Here is a 22,041-nt window from a genome sequence, read left to right as displayed (position 1 = left end):
TGGAAACTTGGAATAAAAATTTAGTAACGTGTGAAATTGAATGAAGGAATAGACTGCGTAAAAGTAGTGTACCTTGAAACCTAGCAGGTTAAGCTAGCCCGATGCAGATCAAGACAGTGTTATGGCTCAGATAGTACACAGTATAGGGCATATAAAAAGGACTAAAAGACTACTATTGCATATAAAAAGAACCACAACAGCCACCAAAATTTTCAACCTATGTACTACAATATAGTTGAATACAATAAAATAGTTCTATCTAAGAAATTATAACAAGGGAAAAAAAGTGGGAGACTAAGCAGTTGTGCAACCAGCGGCCTCTCTCTCTCTCTCTCTCCTAGCAATCTGGCTGTGGAGGTAGAAGAGTGGTGGAGGAGAAAGAGATAGAGAGACAGTGTAATGGAGGAATTTTTTTTTTTTGAGAAACGGAGGAAAAAAATTAGAGAGAGAGAGAGAGATGTATATATATATATATATATTTAAGGGCACGCTTAGTAGACTGTAATAGACACTGTAATGTACTAGATATTCCTATAGCATAATTATTCGGTTGTTTGGTTATGTTGCTATGACAATGAATAGTTATTCATTATCAAAAGTACTTAATATATATTCTTTTACCTTATGTAATAACTTAAAAAAAAAAAATTCCTAAAAAGCCATTAGTTGCCACATCTTCAAAAGGAAAGAATATAAATTTTCCTTATTGTTAATTATTAGCTCTATTTTGAACACCCTAAAATAAGTGTATTTTAGGAAATTTGACTTAAAAATGATTTAATTACAACTTCTTTTTATACTCTACTAAATTGTGGATGCATATTCAGGATTCTATTCCTAAATGGTTACCAAACTAATGAATAGTAATACTTATTACATTCCAACTTAATGGATTCCTTGTAATACTTATTCATATTCCCATGTAATAATCATTACAGTGTACCAAACGTGCCCTAAGGTTTAGAAAGAGATATGGAGTGCAATAAATAAATGATAATTAATGATATCCTAATCAGAATATTAGCATTAATGAGTGTCTTTTTTTATCGTTGGATCTACTTAAATCCAATGGTTTAGAAAATGTGTAACTATTTAGAGTTATATCAGGTGTAACTTTAATCCATCTCATATCTATATATATAGAGTTAATAAAACTTTTATTAAAAAAAATTGAACGTCATGTTCATGATAATGATCACTCTGTACAAGGAGTAAATACAACTAAATCAAGAGCAAAAAAGAAAGAGAAAGTGTAAAAATCAGACAATGAAATGCAACTCATACAACACCAAATACCAGCCCACAAAAACAAAGTACTGAAGAGAAGAGACATTAAGAAGTTTAAGGGGTCTCTCATTGTCTTCAAAAATGCAAGTATTACATTCTTGACAAACGATCCACATTAAACATGCTGGGACCATATTCCATATGGTTGATAAGTGCTTTCCAAACTAATTTTTCAAAGCAAAGAGAAGAGAGCTAATTGACTTCAGCACACCGAATCCCAAACACTTCAAAAGCTTCATACCATAAGGCATGAGAAAACATACTTTGAAGTAGCAAATGATCCACATATTCCCCATCACAACAACATAAGCAACATTTAAAAATGTTATAATACGTAATTGTTTTTAGGCTAAAATGAAAAACTCACATTCTAAGTTATACTAGAATTATTTTTAGTTCTCTAACTTTTTTTTCATTCATTTCAATCCATTGAATTTCTAGTTTATTCAATTAAGGTCTTTTTGTCAACTTCCGTTAAAATTTGTTTAAAAAATAAATTTTGGAAAATATTTTTCAATCATTCATTGGATTTTTTAATTTAAAATTTTTGAAGAAAAAAAATAAAGAATTACATAATTAACTACAACATTTAATAGCAATAGATGGAGAGGCATTAATCAAATAAACTTTAAACTTAGAGGACTAACATGAACAAAAGCAAAGTTAGAAAATTAAAATGAATTCTAGTCAAATATGAAGGGTGAATTTTGCATTTTAACCTTGTTTTTAATTAGAAAAATATCTATTGTTGTAAGCAGTATTCTAGTGCAAAATGTAGGTAATATGGATAATCTGTTTTAAAGTTTAAAAGCAACTTACATTTTAGGTTTTACCATATGCAACCCTAAAATTAATTTTTTTAAATTAAATCTGATTAATATGTGAGGGCATTTTGAACCATTTAAAAAGTGGACACCAAAAATGGTATCCCTTAATAATAGTATAAATATATTAAGTTATTTTCATGAAATTTATTATTTTCCTTGTTTGACCCTATTATTTGGAGATTTTTAAATTTATTATGAGTAATGTGTGATTATTATTTATATAATTTAACCCAATTATTTGAAGATTTTAAATTTATCTTGATTAATGAGTGAATATTTTGAACCATTTAAAAAGGAGGCCACTAAGCTAAGTGCTTTATAGTTCAATTAGTTTGTACTTTTTGGTATTTCTATGATATTTAGGATTCAATCCCCCCCTCTCTTGTTAACTATCAAATTATTAAAAAGAAAAAAAATTAAAGAACACTAAAAATTGTATTATCCTTATAAATGATTTTTGAGATTTTAAACAACATAGCATTCTACTTTAATATGTGATTGAGTTGAAATATCAGGTTCCAATTTATCTTATTTTAATATAGCATAAATACTATTTTTTTTATAATACATAATTGTATAAATAATCTTTAAATTTTCATACATTAATTTAGCGAAAGTACAAAGGATTGATTAAGCAAACCCCAAAAAAAGAAAAAGAAAAAAAGAATTCTTTATGTCCCAAAAACTCACTATAATGAAAGATAAGTTTTAGTTTTAGTTTTTTCTTTTTTTCGTTATTTTTTTTTTTTTTTTTTGGTGGTTGAGAAACAGATAAGCTTTAGCTGAAATGCTGGCCTCTGCTTAGAGAGGACAAGATTAATAGAAAATGCGGGAAAAAAAAAAAAAAAGTGCTCTCATGAACTCAATTTTTGCTTGAAACGTCTTTTTCTTTTTTATTTTATTTTTCAAATTGATAAATACAATTCCGAATTTCCAATACCTAAAAATATAAACCACAAATCTCATCGTCAACCATTAATGAAAAGATAAAAATAATAATATTCTTATACTTACCTCTAAATACCATTACCAATTTTTTTTTTTTTTTGGAAATTAATAATTTTCTTAGTATATTTACCTCTAATGCATGAAAACAAGCCTCATAATAGGATTTTCTAACTTCAGGGTAGATAGAAGTTTCATGAACTTTTTCTAAAATATAAACTTAATATTTTTATAAGAAGGAGTTAAAATATTAAAATATAAAATATGAGTTTTATTAACATGTGCCTTTACATTAGTAAACTATTTTATATATTTTTTTTATGAAAAAAATATTCAAGTAATTAAATTTTTAATAGATTTTTTAATTTCTCATAAAAAAAATATTTTCAAAATAAATGATTAATGTATATTCTTTAGGCATACATTAACCAGACCCATAAAATATTTATCAAAATTTAATTTACTCAATGTGCGGGATTTATGCCTTTTGATAGAATAAATCTCAACTGTAGGGGGATATGGGCCCAAAATTGGACCTATGTGCCACAGAGAGCATGAGTAGATTTGGACTGATTGAGCTAGTTTTAGATTTTGGGCTGTGTTGAGCTGCTTGAGTTTGAATATATCTGGGTTGACTTTTGGGCTGGATAGTGTGGTAGACTGGGTTTAAATTGGATTTTGGGCCAAAATTTTATCAGTGGGTTTAGGCCTTTTTGACTGGGTCTTTATATTCAGTATTGATGAGCTTCGTCCCAATTGGGCTCGAGTCCATCATAGCTTGAACAAACTAAAGTGGACCATCAGCTAAAGCTTTTTTAGTCCCATTATCTACTTTGGTGCTCAAATTTTACATGAGCACGCATGATGAATCCCAGAGCTTTGAAAAATTGTGGGTTTCCAGGATAATTAGAAGAAAGTGATGACCATGTTTGGTTAATTATGCTGCCAAACAACGAGTCTAAAATTGTCTCTACCTTTCTTAACAAAGCAAAAAGCCTAATGTCAGTTCATCAAGTATGTTAAGCTAGTCATGTAACAAGGAATGCCCATTAACCAACCCTCTAGTATATCTTCATATAGAGCATAAACTTAAGATCTGTTCACTTCCCAAAGGGCATACATCTACTTCAGTGCCAGAACTTTATCAATATTGGCAAAGCCAAAACTCCAGAACATGTGATAATTCTATAAGATATGATTAGGTTATAACATCAATTCACACAAGATTACCAACTAAAATCACTTTTATTATACACCAATCACAATATGTTAATTACCTCAACAATTGTGAAATTTACTGTCACACTTACACTATTTCATCCATTTCCCAAATAATGATTATGGGGCATTATCTATTTTATAAAGTACACCAAGATATTCAAGAAAATGTTGTTAGAGACTTGGTGGTGGTTAGAAAGTGAACATTTTAGCATGGAAAAGAAAAGGACTATGGGGCATCATCCTATTCTACTTCCTCCTACTCCAAGCTCAAAAGGGGAATCGCTTATGGACCATAGCAAGAAAGAATGGAATCTAGAGAAATTGCATCAATGTTTTAACTCAATAGGTTCAACTATCATCTTCATCCTTGTCAGCTTCATTGATGCAGAGGATGAGCTAATTTGCCTCACACTAGATTGACCCAATACATGTCAAGAGTGGCTAGCAATCCATCCCACTAAAACCACCAACCTAGTTAAAGGGGAGTTTACACTTACCAGAACTATGGAAAAGTTGTTCAAAACCTCAAAACTGCTCCTAAAATTTCATGTGGAAGGTGAGGAGGGGGGGGGGGTGAAGTGGGTACAAAATTGGGAAATTGCGATATAAGTGAGACAACATTGGCAAGGGCAGAAGAACACCAGAACATGTAATTCTTATTATAAACCAAAGGTAAGAAGAGTTAGAAGAAAAGTATAATAATTCTTGTTACATAGTAAAAGCTCAAAGTACACCATGATACTTACTACAAACTATTAACATGCCGAAGAAGAAGCTAATTTAAGCTAAGGAAGCATTCAGAAATTTTCTCCCAGGATTCGAGAGTTTTGTCCTCAGGGTCTGTTTTGTATAATGCAAGGCGATTAACTTGGAAGCTCAAACTGTTAATGCTTTCATCAAGGATTCTAGCTCTTTCTTGAGCTTTTTTCTTCTCATCCTCTGTCAGATCCGCATAAAGGAGGCTCAAATGTGGCATGTAAGCTGCACATTATACAGGGCATTCATGAATACAGGGAGCCTCACAACCCAAAAATCCATTTCCAAATGTCCCCATAAAAGAAAATAACATAAAATTCCACACTTTCTCTTTCTATATAATGAAAATCTCAGAGGAAGCGTGTTTCATAAGTGCAAAAGGCCAGGCTTAAAAAAGAATGAGAAGGGTAGTTTTTTCAAGACAAACAAGCACCAATAGGTCCAAAACAACCAACTATTCAGTAAAACAGAGGTGACAAACTTGCGCTTAGGTGCACTAGGAATGCATGATTATCTGTGTGCCACATCAAGTTACTAATTAACAAGGACATTGTAAGATTTAAGGATAATAATGAGTAATAGCATTTATTTTCCTCCTAAATCACATTCCTTATATATATATATTCTAGATATCAATCTGTAACCAGAAAATGGGACTAGTCCCCTGTTGACATATGTACATTTCCTGAAGCATAAGAGATAAGATAGTATGATTTCCTAACATAATTTTCAAGTTTCCAGTTTACCATCATTGGGGGACTCCAAAAATTTTCTGTCATGAAATTTTTGCATACTTTTTTTCACCACATGATCCAAACTTCAAGTCCCAAATCGAAATTTATGCACTCTCCCAATTAGAGTCCTAATTCCAATTTATATAAATATCCAAATGATGAACAAGTTGCAGATACATAACAATCATATAGATAGATAGTAAATACTATTATTTCAAATTTGATAAATATCTAATAGTAACCTGAAAAACATACAAAGTAAAAAAACACAATAACTTACGAGTCGACCTCTTGTATCCAAAATGACCACAGCAGTGTGCACTAGTCTCCACTACCTGAAACAAAACACAAAATATAATCCCATCTTAGAATCAGTGCCCCAATTAAAACCAACAAAAGAAAAGGACAAAAACTTGTTAAAATTGAAAGCAAAATCTGCTTCCATACACTCTCATAATGTCCATAATTTCACGTGCGCAATATCGACATTTATATACATATATTTTTATTGCAATACGTGATACATAATTACGAGTGCGAGACAATAATACCCGAAAACACATTGATAAAAAGAAATAGCAATCAAAAAACAATAAAAGTGACCTCTGTGGTAGGATGGATGAGAAGGAAAACACACTGACTAGAGAAAGTGCCCATAGCCACACGATCAACGGTGGCAGTGTAGGCCTTGCGGCCTTCACAGGCTGATCTGAACTTCTCAACCGCATCTTCCGGGGTCAAACTGACGGCCCCAACAACAGTTATGTGGGGCTCGAATTTGGGCCCACCAAACTCGGACCCAAGGCTATCCACCAGCTTCCTCAGCCTGGCCGCCACGTCATCAGGTGGGACAGCCCAAACCGAGTACATGTGCTTCTCTGGCTCTACTTGTTGGGAGGTTGCCATGAGATCGAATATTAAGGTCGAAGTACTAGAAGAAGAAGAAGAAGAAGAGGAAGTGGGTTTTGATGCGAATAAAGAAGAGAGAGAGAGAGATTAATAACCTATTACAGAGCCTTTAATGGGATTAGGAATTGGAATATGTCGGAATGGCTTGAATGGTCAAAATTGGTGGCTTGACATTAGCCAACAAATCATCAGAAAGTTGCAGAAAGTTGCATGATTTAATTCACGAATTGACAAGAAATGGCAAGGAACTACACCTGAAGTTATCAAATACATGCTAAATACATGCTAGCCGAAATGTATGACTCCATTAGGCATTAGCAATAAATGATGGCCATTTTTGTCGACTTCGTATGTTTCATGTAGGTGATATTTCGGCTAAAGTTTAGCTATAAGCAGAGGTAGAGCAAATGAGAGCTATACGTGTGAGCTACGGAGATAGCAATTATAACTTTTATGTGTGTTTAGTGTCTTGTAACTTTTGTCTATTGTAGGTGTTCTCTATTTACTTGTGAGAGAACTAAATGTGTATTTGTAGTTTGGGTTTGTATTAGTATTTTTAAGTCATTGTTGTAATCTCTACAGTTATAATGAAAATTTATTATTTCGCCTCCTGATGTAGGCATATTGCCGAACTATGTAAATTTCTTGTGCCATATTTTCTTCTTTCTCTTCTTTAACCTTGTGTTAATAGATTATTTCACCCAATTGCAACAACAGAATACGATGAGTGGAGGCCGACCAACGGGTTGGTAGGGTTGGGTTCTTAAAACCTTTTCATCCCCATATTTAAACTCAGACACGTGCTCTAGTAAGATTAGTTATTCACTTAAGGGTAATATACATATGGTTCTTAGACTTATTCTAGGTAATGACTCCATTTACATCCTTCGCCTGATCCACTCCAGGCCGAAGCATACTTCCTATGAGGAAACCACTCATTGTGGGCGCATATCATTAACTATCAAATTATCAACAAAAAATGAAATACTGGACACTAAAAATTGTATTATCCTTATAAATATTTTTTAGATTTAAAACAACATAGCATATTATTTTAATATTTGATTGAGTTGAAATATTAGGTTCCAAATTATCTTAGTTTAATAGGTGATTGAGTTTAAATATACTACAATTTACCTTGCTCTTAAAAGAAAAAGAAAAAGAAAAAGAGAGTTAAAAAAATATAGCATAAATACTATTTTGTTTATAATAAAACAAAATTGTATATATAATCTTTACATTTTCATACATTAATTTAGCAAAAATACAAAGTATTGATTAAGCAAACCCAAAGAAAAAGTCCTTGTCCCAAAAACTCACTACTATGAAAGATAAGTTTTAGCTGTTTTGTTTTGTTTTTTTTTTTTTTTGTTTTTTTTGTGTTTTTTGTGTTTTTTTTTTTGAGAAACAGATAAGTTTTAACTAAAATGCTGGCCACTTCTCAGAGAGCACAAGATTAATAGNCTTGAGTATCTTGGAGTACTTTATAAAATAGATGATGCCCCATAATCATTCTTTGGGAAATGGTTGAAATAGTATAAGTGTGACATGGTAAATTTCACAATTTTTGAGGCAATTAACATATTGTGATTGGTGTATAATAAAAATGATTTCAGTTGGTAATCTTGTGTGAATTGATCTTATACCCTAATCATATCCTATAGAATTACCACATGTTCTGGAGTTTTGGCTTTGCTAATATTGTCAAAGTTCAGGCACTGAAGTAGATGTATGCCCTTTGGGGCGTGAACAGATCTTAAGTTTATGCTCTAAATGAAGATATACTTGGGGTTGGTTAATAGGCATTCCTTGTTACATGACTAGCTTAACATACTTGATGAACTGACATTAGGCTTTTTGCTTTGTTAAGAAAAGCAGAGACAATTTTAGACTCGTTGTTTGGCAGCATAATTAACCAAAAACAGTCATCACTTTCTTCTAATAATCTTGGAAACCCACAATTTTCCAAAGCTCTGGGATTCATCATGCGTGCTCATGTAAAATTTGAGCACCAAAGTAGATAATGGTACTAAAAAAGCTTTAGCTGATGGTCCACTTTGATTTGTTCAAGCTATGATTGACTCCAGCCCAATTGGGACGAAGCTCATCAATACTGAATATAAAGACCCCGTCAGAAGGCCTAAACCCACTGATAAAAGTTTGCCCAAGTCCAATTTAAACCCAGTCTACCACACTATCCAACCCAACAAGTCAGCCCAGATTTATTTATACTCAAGCAGCTCAAAACGCAGCCCAAAATCTAAAATTAGCTCAATCAGTCAAAATTTACTCATGCTCTCTGTGGCACATCGGTTCAATTTTGGGCCCATATCCCTTACAGTAGAGGTTTAGGGTCCGTTTGGATACAGCTAAAAATTAAAAATTGAAAACTGAAAACACCGTAGCAAATAATTTTTAAATGTGTAAATAGTACTGTGGGACCTATTTTTAATGAAAAAGTTGCTGAAAAGTGAAATTTGTGGGTCCATAAACAGTAAAAGTTGTGTGAAAAAGTCACATGTTGCGGCTACTGTTCAATAAACAGTAGCCGCAACAGTGTTGCTACAGTAAAAAAGTGGCTGGGAAAGCTGGAAACGCGTGAAATGAAAAAAAAAAAAAAAAAAGAGCTAAAAACGTAAACGCGCAATGCCCAACGCGCTGGCCAAACGATCTCTTATTCTATCAAAAGGCATAAATCCTGCACATTGAGTAAATTAAATTTTGATAAATATTTTATGAGTACAGTTAATATATGTCTTAAGACTAAGAGCATACATTAATTTACTAATATATGTCCTAAGGGCACATGTTAGTGAAACTCATATTTTATATTTTAATACTTAAATTCCTTTTTATAAAAATTTTAAGTTTATATTTTAGAGGTAGTTCATGAAACTTCTATCTACCTTGAAATTAGAAAACCCTATTATGAGGCTTGTTTTCATGCATTAGAGGTAAATATAATAAGAAAATTATTAATTTCCAAAAAAAAAAAAAATACACATGCTATTAGTATTTAGATGTAAGTATAAGAATTTTTTTTTTCTTTTCATTAATGGTTGAGAATGAGATTTGTGGTTTATATCTTTATGTATTGGAAGTTTCGGAATTTTATTTTTATCAATCTGAAATATAAAATAAAAAAGAAAAGAAATTTTCAAGCAAAAATTGAGTTAATGAAAGCGCATCTTCTTAGGTTTTTTTTTTTTTTTTTTTTTTTTTTTGGGGGGGGGGGGGGGGGGGGGGGGGTGTAGCAGGAACAAAATTGGGAAATTGCGATGCAACTGAGACAACATTGGCAAGGGCAGAAGAACACCAGAACATGTAATTCTTATTATAAACCAAAAGAAAGAAGAGTGAGAAGAACAGTATAATAATTCTTGTTACATAGTAAAAGCTCAAAGAACACCATTATACTTATTGCAAACTATAAACATGTCGAAGAAGAAGCTAATTTGGGCTAAGGAAGCATTCAGAAATTTTCTCCCACGATTTGAGAGTTGTGTCCTCAGTGTCTGTTTTGTACAATGCAAGGCGATTAACTTGGAAGCTCAAACTGTTAATGCTTTCATCAAGGATACTAGCTCTTTCTTGAGCTTTTTTCTTCTCATCCTCTGTCAGATCCGCATAAAGGAGGCTCAAATGTGGCATGTAAGCTGCACATTATACAGGGCATTCATGAATACAGGGAGCCTCACAACCCAAAAATCCATTTCCAAATGTCCCCATAAAAGAAAATAACATAAAATTCCACACTTTCTCTTTCTATATAATGAAAATCTCATTTCTGGAAGGTTGAGCCACCAATGGCACATCAGAGGAAGCAAATGCGTGTTTCATAAGTGCAAAAGGCCAGGCTTAAAAAAGAATGAGAAGGTTAGTTTTTTCAAGACAAACAAGCACCAATAGGTCCAAAACGACCAACTATTCACGAAAACAGAGGTGACAAACTTGTGCTTAGGTGCACTAGGAATGCATGATTATCTGTGTGCCACATCAAGTTACTAATTAACAAGGACATTGTAAGATTTAAGGATAATTATAAGTAATAGCATTTATGTTCCTCCTAAATCACACTCCTTATATGTATATTCTAGATATCAATCTGTAACCAGAAAATGGGACTAGTCCCCTGTTGACATATATACATTTCCTGAAGCATAAGAGATAAGAGTTGTATCATTTCCTAACATAATTTTCAAGTTTCCAGTTTACCATCATTAGGGGACTTCAAAAATTTTCTGTCATGAATTTTTTGCATACTTTTTTTCACCATACGATCCAAACGTCCAAGTCCCAAACTAAATTTCATCCGAAATTCATGCACTCCAATTAGAGTGTTAATTCCATTTTATCTAATTATGTCCCACCAATGGAAGAACAAAGTTGCAGATACATAAAAAACACAATAACTTACGAGTCGAGTTCTTGTATCCAAAATGACCACAGCAGTGTGCACTAGTCTCCACTACCTGAAACAAAACACAAAATATAATACCATCAGTGCCCCAATTAAAACCAACAAAAGAAAAGGACAAAAACTTATTTAAATTGAAAACCAAAATCTGCTTCCATACACTCTCATACACATTATCCACATTTATATACATATATTTTTATTCAAATACGTGATACATAATTACGAGTGCGATAGAATCAATACCCGAAAACACATTGATAAAAAAGAAATAGCAATTATATAAAAAACAAAAAAAGTGACCTCTGTGGTAGGATGGATGAGAAGGAAAACACACTGATAAAAGAAAGTGCCCGTAGCCACACGATCAACGGTGGCAGTGTAGGCCTTGCGGCCTTCGCAGGCTGATCTGAACTTCTCAACCGCATCTTCCGGTGTCAAACTGACGGCCCCAACAACAGTTATGTGGGGCTCGAATTTTGGCCCACCGAACTCGGACCCAAGGCTATCCATCAGCTTCCTCAGCCTGGCCGCCACGTCATCAGGTGGGACAGCCCAAACCGAGTACACGTGCTTCTCTGGCTCTACTTGTTGGGAGGTTGCCATGAGATCGAATATTAAGGTCGAAGTACTAGAAGAAGAAGAAGAAGAGGAAGTGGGTTTTGATGCAAATAAGTGACCCAAGGCTATCCATCAGCTTCCTCAGCCTGGCCGCCACGTCATCAGGTGGGACAGCCCAAACCGAGTACACGTGCTTCTCTGGCTCTACTTGTTGGGAGGTTGCCATGAGATCGAATATTAAGGTCGAAGTACTAGAAGAAGAAGAAGAAGAGGAAGTGGGTTTTGATGCAAATAAGGAAGAGACTGATTTGTTGGTTTTTTCAGAAACAGAAACAGAAAATTGATGTGGAAAAAAAAATGGTGATGGGGTTTCGGGTGTTTTTGATTGTCTGTTGTGTTGAATATTGAGGTTGCTGTGGGCTTCGGTTTTGTACGTAACTTGTAAGCAATTTTTTAAAGTTGGAATTTGACATTGAGAGAGGTATGGGGCATCATAAGTGGAGCTTCACGTGAATAGGTGATGGGTATATCCGTATCGTATATGCCTTCAAGCATTCGAGTCTATCATCTTTTAATGCATAAAATCAACCACAAATATTAAATCGCGGTGAGCCGTTTTTTAAAAACTTGCAAATTTAATTGTTATGGAAAAATGATACGAAAGTTATTGTGTATGTAACGTTACCTTGTAATGAATCTACGTTTATTTTCTTAATTTTGAAAAGATATATTAGGTTTTGATAGAATTATTTTTTATAAAATATAATAATGTTAAAACTCAATGTAGAATGTCGGTAAATAGTGAGATTTGGAGTTGCCCTTATTTTATTTGTTATTATTTTTTGAGTTGCCCTAGGCTTTAAAAGAACTAGACAATCCATTTCAAAAAAAAAAAACCTAGGCAATCCATGAACAGGAAAGTGGTCAACACCTGTGGACCGTTGACATGAGCCCATTATAAGAGAGTGAGAAGAGCTATGTATATATGGATCAAGCCTACAAAAGAAATGAAACAAGGGACAAGACCAGGAAAATGAGTGAACATTGTAATTGGGCTTTGGCAAGAAAAATGGACTTAAAAGAAAACTTTAAACAGGAAGAGTAAAAGACTTTGATGGACTTTGTGGAAGGAATTAGACGTAGGGGTGAAAAAAAAAAAAAAAAAACTTTTGGGCTTGGATAATAATTGATCAAGAAAAATAAGAGGGAGAAAAAGGTGTAGAGGAGTGATTAGGGACCGTTTGGTAAGAAATTTTTAGTAATGTTGTTTATGTGTTGTGAAAATTCGTACGAGTGAAAAAATATTATAGAAATACGTATTGTGGTGTTTAAATAACGAAAGTTGTTTAAATAACAATACCAAATGGGCCCTAGGTTTCTAAGTATCCAGTCCATTTAAATTTTTAAATATAAATCCAAATACATTTTCAAAAAAAAAAAATTCTAAATTATGATGGAATTTTATTATAAATGGGCATTGATTTTAAGTGTCTTAATTTTATTTTATTTGCTTATGAATTATGAATAAGTTTTGTGTAGTGTATTTGTAGAAATATTTATATTTTACACTAAGGTTTTTTTTTTTTTTTTTTTTTTTTTTTTTTTTTTTTTTTGGGCTTGGATAATAATTGATCAAGAAAAATAAGAGGGAGAAAAAGGTGTAGAGGAGTGATTAGGGCCGTTTGGTAAGAAATTTTGTTGTTTATGTATTGTGAAAATTCGTGCGAGTGAAAAAATATTATAAAAATACGTATTGTGGTGTTTAAATAACGAAAGTTGTTTAAATAACAATACCAAATGGGCCCTAGGTTTCTAAGTATCCAGTCCATTTAAATTTTTAAATATAAATCCAAATACATTTTTTAAAAAAAATTCTAAATTATGATGGAATTTTATTATAAATGGGCATTGATTTTAAGTGTCTTAATTTTATTTTATTTGCTTATGAATTATGAATAAGTTTTGTGTAGTATATTTGTAGAAATATTTATATTTTACACTAAGGTTTTTTTTTTTTTCTTTTTTTTTTTCTTTCTTGATAAGAACATTATTGTTGTTATTGTTGTCAAATTTTCAATTATTGTGATGGGGCATGTAATACTAGATTGATCTGAGATATATAAACAACAACAATTAACCTCAATTAGGCCTTTGGACGTATAGCACATATATGGTTAGCATTTTTCCTTAGTTCGTCGCAAATAGTATCAAAGCTAACCGGGTAACTTTGAGTGGGCTTGGAGACATTTCCCAATAAGAAAGATTTATAAAAATTACAATTAAACAATGACAATTTTGTACTCATCTATAATAAATAAATTAAAAAAAAAAAAACTAAGTTATCATCTATGAATGAGACAAAAACAATAAAATAATGACAATTTGTACTCATCTAAAATAAAATTAAAAAAAAAAAAAACCAAGTAATCATCTATGAATGAGATAAAAAGAATGAGGCGTATAAGAGAATCTCCATGTTGAAACACAACAAAAGGAACTATGATAGTATTTTGCATTCCATTCATTTTGCATGATCCTACTGGTTTAAGAAATTGCTAGCCATTGGATATGGGTATATATAAAAGCAGATTTGGGAATCTTTTTAGTGTGTTTATACAGTGGGCTAGTTCAAAAACTTGACTTAAGCAAGATCTTGAAAAGTTCAAAAACTCATTTAAAGGTTTTTTGACTGGCTCATGAAAAATTCAAAGTTTAACTCATTTTTTTTGTAAGAAATATTTTCTACGCGGTTTCTTGTAAGATTTTTTGTCTCTTGCCTATGTTTATTGTTTGGGGATTATTTGAGTGTATAACCATATCCTTATAAGGTAGAAGATCTAAAGGACCAAAGTTGGATCTAATGCTTGAGGTGACCATGGTCACTTTTCACTATAAATTTCTTTTGAAGTATGATAGATTATAAGACAAACCTGAGTAGTCCCAATACTCGATTTCGCCCTGCGAAAATGCACTTGGAACTCGAGTGTCTGAAACTCGAGTTTCAAAATCGAGTTTCAGACACTTGAGTTCCAAGTGCATTTTCGCAGGACGAAATCGAGTCTCAGACGCTCGAATTGTTAGAAACGAAATATATTTCAAACTTTGCCTAACTAATGATATTGTTTAGGTTTTATAGTTATTTTATAAAAAAATCCAAAAACTTGACTTAAGCAAGATCTTGAAAAGTTCAAAAACTCATTTAAAGGTTTTTTGACTGGCTCATGAAAAATTCAAAGTTTAACTCATTTTTTTTGTAAGAAATATTTTCTACGCGGTTTCTTGTAAGATTTTTAGTCTCTTGCCTATGTTTATTATTTGGGGATTATTTGAGTGTATAACCATATCCTTATAAGGTAGAAGATCTAAAGGACCAAAGTTGGATCTAATGCTTGAGGTGACCATGGTCACTTTTCACTATAAATTTCTTTTGAAGTATGATAGATTATAATACAAACCTGAGTAGTCCCAAAAGGAAAACATGTGCAAAAAACTAGCATGCAATAATTTTCCTTTGAATTTTGAAAAACATCTTAATATCTGGTTATGTTTTGATAACACTTAATTCTAGGGTATTCTAGTCCTCATAGGAATGGTCTGTCCAATTTAAGCTAACTATATAAGACTAGTCAAAAGGGTTTTTCACTCCTAAAGAAATACTTTTGGCTATTGCTATCTATAACTAATCAAGTAAGAGTATTCACATCAAAACTTCTAAAAAAATATAGTTTTTATCAACTCAAAAATTCACTTTATCTATTTTAAGTTTTAACAACTCACTTCACAATACACCCAACATAAAATGTTTTATTTGCGCGCATGTGCACACACATATAGGTAAAACTTAAAGAAAATCCAATTAGGTTTTAAATTGGATTCCAATTGTTGTTTAATTTTGCATCATATGTCCTTTTTAAGTTTTTTTTTTTTTTTAAATTTTTTAATTTTTGTTCTAGGTGAGTTAATGAGGTGCAAAAGATGAAGGGTCTAATATAAATAAATCATCAAAAACTAAATAAACAAAAAAGAGAAAAAAGAAAGGGTAAACTCATGTGTATATCCAAAAGAAATTAAAATAAAAAAAATAAAAGAGAGAAAGAGAGGGAGAGAGTATAATTTGAATCCATATATCTGTAATTGTAATTTTTTTAAAATTGTACCGTGCAAATGCACGGGTTATACACTAGTTAAAATAATATAAACAACACAATACAAAATATATTCAATATAATAAACACTACACTAGCCAAAGGTGATTACTTATACCCTTAGAATTGGGACCTTAATCACCTATTATTAATGTTTTCGGTTAGGGTATGGAGTAAATCAAATGGCCTTTTTGGATGCTTACTGTATTGGAAGCCAATTAGGAGGATCTTACTCAAATGCACATGACATGTTAACTTGGTCATTATTATATCATTCACACATCTCACATTCTCTTCAACCCCAATTTTCCTTCTTCTTTTTTGATTCTTTGTTTTAGGCTTTGGACCTATTTACAATTCACTCATCTCACCCTCCTATTCTCATTTGGGCTTAAGCTTAAGTTGCTTCATGATGTATCTCATGCTCTAATTAAGCTTAGTTTATGATCCATTTGCACCTCAAGCATCCTTTTAGGAAAAGATTTTGGACAAAAAGAGAGGTTGGGAGTCTAGGTGGATCATCAATAAAATTACTTCACATGCAATGTACATGGAAAATATTGATATAAACATTGAATACATGGGTGAGCAACATAAATATCAACATAAACATAAAGCATAAGATAATTTCACATGGAATAGACTAGGAAAATCATCAAATAAATATTGTATAAATGCATGAAAAACACTCAACCCTCCTCCTCTTTGTAGCATTCTCAGTCTCATATCTCTTGATATCTTGAATCTCTTGCCCTCAGCCAAAAGCCAAACTTCCATAGCCGTTGTGTGCCACTATTAAGATGCCTCTCACTCTTTAAATCTTCCTTTTATCCCTTCATAGCCTAGCCATGACTGAGCATCTACTTTTTATCCTCACCGAGAAAACTCTCTCTACTCAAATTAGTGCCTAAAGGGAGATTAGGGTTATGTGAGTGGTAGATTTATGAAGTGGAAGTTTTAACTCTCTTAGGAGGATAATTATTTGGTAATGCCATCTTTTTAAGGGACAATGTCGGGAGGCATTTAATTTAAATTGTTAGAACTATCTTTGTGATTTCAAACATACTTTTCAAATTGTTTGTGTTGGTTGAAGGCCTTATGGATTTATAATCTTGAACACTCTTCTATTCTGACTGCTTGTGTCGGCTGGTGGCCTTATGGTTATATCATGACATATGGAATAGACATGGAAAACTGTAACATAAAAATAATAGCTAGATTTAATTCAATTAAAAAAAAAATTTTCACGCCAAAAAAAAAAAATATTTTTAATTTTTGGTAATAAAATTTTTTTTGGTTTTTTTTTTGGGGCTATAGTGGCGTTTTACAAACGCCACTATTGTACCGTCACTATAGACCTATAGTGGCGTTTACAAACGCCACTATAGCCTTTTTCGAAAATAAAAAAAATTGGTCTATAGTGGCGTTTGGAAACGCCACTATAGGTGGTCCTATAATGGCGTTTAAAAAAACGCCACTATAGGTCTATAATACTGGTACGAAAGTGGCGTTTGCAAACGCCACTATAGCCCAAATGGGCCTATAGTGGCGTTTTTAGTACCTATAGTGGCGTTTGTAAAACGCCACTATAGGCCCAGTTTTTTGTAGTCTCAACCCTCCTATTTGTAGCATTCTCAGTCTCATATCTCTTGATATCTTGAATCTCTTGCCCTCAGCCAAAAGCCAAACTTCCATAGCCGTTGTGTGCCACTATTAAGATGCCTCTCACTCTTTAAATCTTCCTTTTATCCCTTCATAGCTTAGCCATGACTGAGCATCTACTTTTTATCCTCACCGAGAAAACTCTCTCTACTCAAATTAGTGCCTAAAGGGAGATTAGGGTTATGTGGGTGGTAGATTTATGAAGTGGAAGTTTTAACTCTCTTAGGAGGATAATTATTTGGTAATGCCATCTTTTTAAGGGACAATGTCGGGAGGCATTTAATTTAAATTGTTAGAACTATCTTTGTGATTTCAAACATACTTTTCAAATTGTTTGTGTTGGTTGAAGGCCTTATGGATTTATAATCTTGAACACTCTTCTATTCTGACTGCTTGTGTCGGCTGGTGGCCTTATGGTTATATCATGACATATGGAATAGACATGGAAAACTGTAACATAAAAATAATAGCTAGATTACACATAATAATATCTTTTGTGGTAAAGCAAAAGATATTGAGATATCTCAAGAAAAACGATGGTAATATTGAGATATTGGCGAAAGGAGAGGGCTATCATGGATTTTTATTTTGTTTCTTAACTTTTATATATTTCTTTTCAAACAAAAAAGATTTTAAATAAAATTTTACTAATGACCCTCCTAGATTAAAAAAATATGGCACCACATCAATGTATAGGACACTCTAAACTTAAACATTCTATATGCATGGAGCAGATAAACATAAACATATAAAAAAAGTATATATGTATATATGCATTGTTACACCTGGATTATGATCAAGCTGACATTGTTGTAACTCCAAGTATGGTTACACTAGGTGTGTAAATATGGCCCTAATTCTCTTTGATCTAGACAAAGAGAGAGAGAGAGAGAATTTTTTTTTTTTTTTAATTGGCCATGCCATTACATGTTAGTCGTGTCACACATGCATGTGCAATGTGTGGTCAATTAAACATTAATAAGTACTTGGACTCATGCCTACCCACTATTGTGGACACAATCACCATTATGGGCAATAATGAAAAAATAAAAAAAATGTTGGACCATTAAAGTTGGTGAATAAAGCTCACTATTACTATGGTTCACTGAAAGTCCTGAGAGATTTTTGAATTCCTCTAAAGCTTCTTGAAATAAGAGCAAAAAGGGAATGTCAGTTGTTACTAGTAGTAATAGACTATCTACATGTGAGAGACCGCGCCCCCTGGCCCCTTTTTTTAGAATGTTAGGCCAAACCCACCTGAATGGGTGGAGTCGTGTTATTGCCTCTCAAAATGGAGGTTCGACTAGTTATATTTTCCTTTTTAGATTAAAGGTTTTATAATGGAGTCACCACTTATTTAATTATTGGAATAAATAAGAAAACCAAAATTGAAAAATTCCTCATTTTATTAATTTGCAATTGAATTTACATTGATCATAGGAAAATTACATAGTTTTGATCCTAGATACAATCTAAGATAAAGTACATAACTTTGTTTTCTCGTTACAATTTAGAAATTGAAAATTACAAGGATAAGCATTGGTTTATCAACCCTTGATCTAAGCTCGGAGGCGATGTTACAAGGTGGGAAGGTGTTAGGCACCCACCTTGCTCGGTGAAACCGGTCTTTTAGACTATAGTGACCAACATTTATATCACATCGTCCAATATGTTATCAATCAATTTACATGTTGAATTTAAAGTGTGTGCATGTGATAAACCCTCATTCCATTTATTAAGCATTTCATTTATATTGAAAAATAAATTCTAGTGAATGTGTGTGGATGGTGATATCCTAGATTCAAGAATTTAAAAGAATTATTAAACAAACATCTTTTTCATGTTTTTGATGTGGATTTAAGATCGAAACTAGTTTTATGCATAAACATGTGATGAACAATCAAGAACATATGAAGAACACATAAAAACATTTAAGAACATTCAAACATATTCAAGAGAATTTAAATAGTTACTATTATGCTTTAATCCTAAATTCTCATCATGGCAACACAAAAAACAAGTTAGGAAAATGGATTATACCTTCATGCAAAATCCATATGGTGGAGAAGGAGGAGACTCTTGGTAGAGGTTCTAAGAGTGGAGGAAAAAAAAGAGTTAGGAGAGGAAGAGTGAGTCTCACTCAATACCTTGAGTCTCAGGAAGACCAAGATATGACAAGACTACTCAACTTCACCAGAACTCAAGAGAGGGGAAGAGAGGAGAAATTATAGAGTCCTCTAGTGGACCATGTTACTTGTTCACTATTCCACTAAAAAATTTTCACTTGTTTAAAATTGCTGAGTCAGTGATTAATTTATATTTAAAATATTTTTCTAATTGACAATTTTAAACAAGTGGCAGTTTTTTAGTAGAATAGTAGACCATATCACTTGTCCACCATGTGGATCTTATAATTTCTCAGAAGAGAGGGGGTTTTTGTGTGCTTTGAAATGAAGGAAATGAGAAGTTTATATAGTAGTGGTGAAGGAAGTATGAATGGAAGATCATTTAATGAGGGTTAAAAAAGAATCATGAACCTAGACCTCATTTTAGCATTGGGGGGAAATCTGGTGCATTGAATGTAGAGATTGGTGGGAGTGAGGAGCAAGCAAAATTCGGTTTTCCTGTAGCTATCGTAACAGCATGTAGAGCCAACTTTAAAAGATCATATTTTACTGAATTCTGATCGGAATTGTCTTGTTCTTATTCTCAAATTGAAGCCCCGAATATCTAGTTTATGGGAAAATTAACCTCATTTATAGATTCAAAATATTCTGAGAGATAGCAACAAAATGGTGAGCAGAGGTCAATTATTGGAAAACAATTTCAGCACAATTAACATTAATAGGTCCCAAATTGGTTTCCAATTAACATTAATAGGCTCCAATAACTTTCATTTTAGACCTAATTAGTTCCAAATTTACCATAATTAAAATATGATTGCACAAATTACTCATTGAATGATTAATATTTAACTATCTAGTTAATTAGGTGTGTGCAACCCTACTATAAAATGTAGTCCTAACTAATCAAATTATGACACATCATTGATCTTAAATTGATTATACTTATAACTAATTGAAATAAATTGTTCATAATCACATATAGTCGAACTCAATTTGTGATAATGCATCTTAGCCATTGAATCTTGATTTGATGATAACTTTCAATCTGGTAGTCCGATTAGGGCTTATGACTCGTCGATTTGATTGTTACAACATGAAGATCATTTTGGTGGAATGAGATTAAGGATCTAATTACCAAAATCAAGATGCATATTTTCAAGGAAAAATTATCCTTTTACTCTTCAGGTAAGGTTAAATGCGGGTTGTAAAGTAGGGTGTCAACACTGCAAAGCATACATGAGTACTCTTTTGGCTTGCACAACTTGGGTGAATTTTAAAATTTTGGCTTGCAACAACTTTAGATAGCATAATTTTGTTGAAACCCTCTACTACCAAGACAAAAAGGTAGGGAGACACAGGATCTCCTTCCCTAATTCCCTTTCAATCTTTAAAATACCATTTCGAACTGGCATTAAAAGCAATGGACTACATAATTGATGCAATGAAAACTCTAACCTAATTCACAAATTTTGGAGGACAACCTACTGCCAAAAGAAACATTAGGATGAAACTCCAATTGATTGAATCATTAGTCTTCCTAGAATCCATCTTTGTAGCACACCTTCCTAGACCTTTATTCCTTTGATAACCCCCTTTACTCTTGAACAAGGATGCTTTTTGAGATGCTTCTTCCCTTAACAAGGGATGTTTGGTTAGAACTAACTCTCCAAGACAATTTCTTTACGTAGCTGCCATAATCTTAGTGATGCATTTGTAAAGAACATTGCATCAACTAGCAAGTAATGGGCCTGTAATCTGCGACTTTGATGGGTTGCCTATCTTAGACACCAGAGTTATAATTGTGGAATTAACTTCACTCTGTATCTTCCCTAATTGAAAGAAAGATTGGACAGTGTTTATTACATCACTTCCCACAATAGGCCAAGCCTTTTTAAAGAAGAAAGCTATAAAACTGTCAGGACTAGTTGCTTTCTCACTGCCAAGAGAAAACATATAACTTCTTCCTCTGTGACCTCTTGTTAAGAATACTACTGATTACAATTAATCTTTATCCCATCTTTTTAATGCCTCTCTTACGCTTTGACGCTTTGTATATTTACATAGTTGTTAAAAACTTATGTCTAAAAACTTCCCTACATATGCATATTTGGCATGACGTCTCCAATTGCGGGAAAAGGTATATACTATGTAATATTATTACGTTTGTCTACTTTGAATAAATTTTGGAAACATTTGCATACCCCATTCTTTCATCATGTCTTGGTATATGCATAATCACTAATATTTGAGGCCAAGAAGTGGAGAAGTCTGAAAAGATTCCTAAATCCACTTTATACACACACACACCCATATCCAATGGCTAGCAATTTCATAAACCAGTAGGATCATGCGAAATGAATGGAATGCAAAATACAAATATAGTTCTGATGAAGTATGAAAATTAGTAGGTTGAAATACTTTGGGCTATGGTAATTGTTGTGTATCCTGAAA

The 22,041-nt window shown here is 32.6% G+C and overlaps 2 protein-coding genes across 2 annotated transcripts; both read right to left on the bottom strand.

Moving 5' to 3' along the window:
• Positions 1-4,908: 4,908 nt before the first annotated feature.
• LOC112039598 (cyclic phosphodiesterase) lies at positions 4,909-6,927 on the bottom strand. Its single transcript, XM_024072488.2, has 3 exons — positions 6,374-6,927; positions 6,051-6,105; positions 4,909-5,261 (listed from the first exon to the last, which is right to left on the bottom strand). The coding sequence occupies exons 1-3, from the start codon at positions 6,674-6,676 to the stop codon at positions 5,056-5,058; spliced, it is 564 nt and encodes a 187-aa protein (XP_023928256.1). The 5' UTR covers positions 6,677-6,927; the 3' UTR covers positions 4,909-5,055.
• Positions 6,928-9,990: 3,063 nt separating this feature from the next.
• On the bottom strand, positions 9,991-11,769 carry LOC111994271 (cyclic phosphodiesterase). The gene is made up of 3 exons (XM_024026145.2): positions 11,400-11,769; positions 11,097-11,151; positions 9,991-10,335 (listed from the first exon to the last, which is right to left on the bottom strand). Exons 1-3 carry the CDS (start codon positions 11,700-11,702, stop codon positions 10,130-10,132), a joined length of 564 nt encoding a protein of 187 aa, XP_023881913.2. The 5' UTR covers positions 11,703-11,769; the 3' UTR covers positions 9,991-10,129.
• Between the last annotated feature and the right edge of the window lie 10,272 nt (positions 11,770-22,041).

This window comes from Quercus suber, unplaced genomic scaffold (genome assembly GCF_002906115.3).
Source record: "Quercus suber isolate HL8 unplaced genomic scaffold, Cork oak 2.0 scaffold_78, whole genome shotgun sequence".
Classification (NCBI taxonomy): Eukaryota; Viridiplantae; Streptophyta; class Magnoliopsida; order Fagales; family Fagaceae; genus Quercus; species Quercus suber.
Note: the sequence above shows the minus strand (reverse complement) of the source record. Positions and strands in the feature narration are given on the sequence as shown.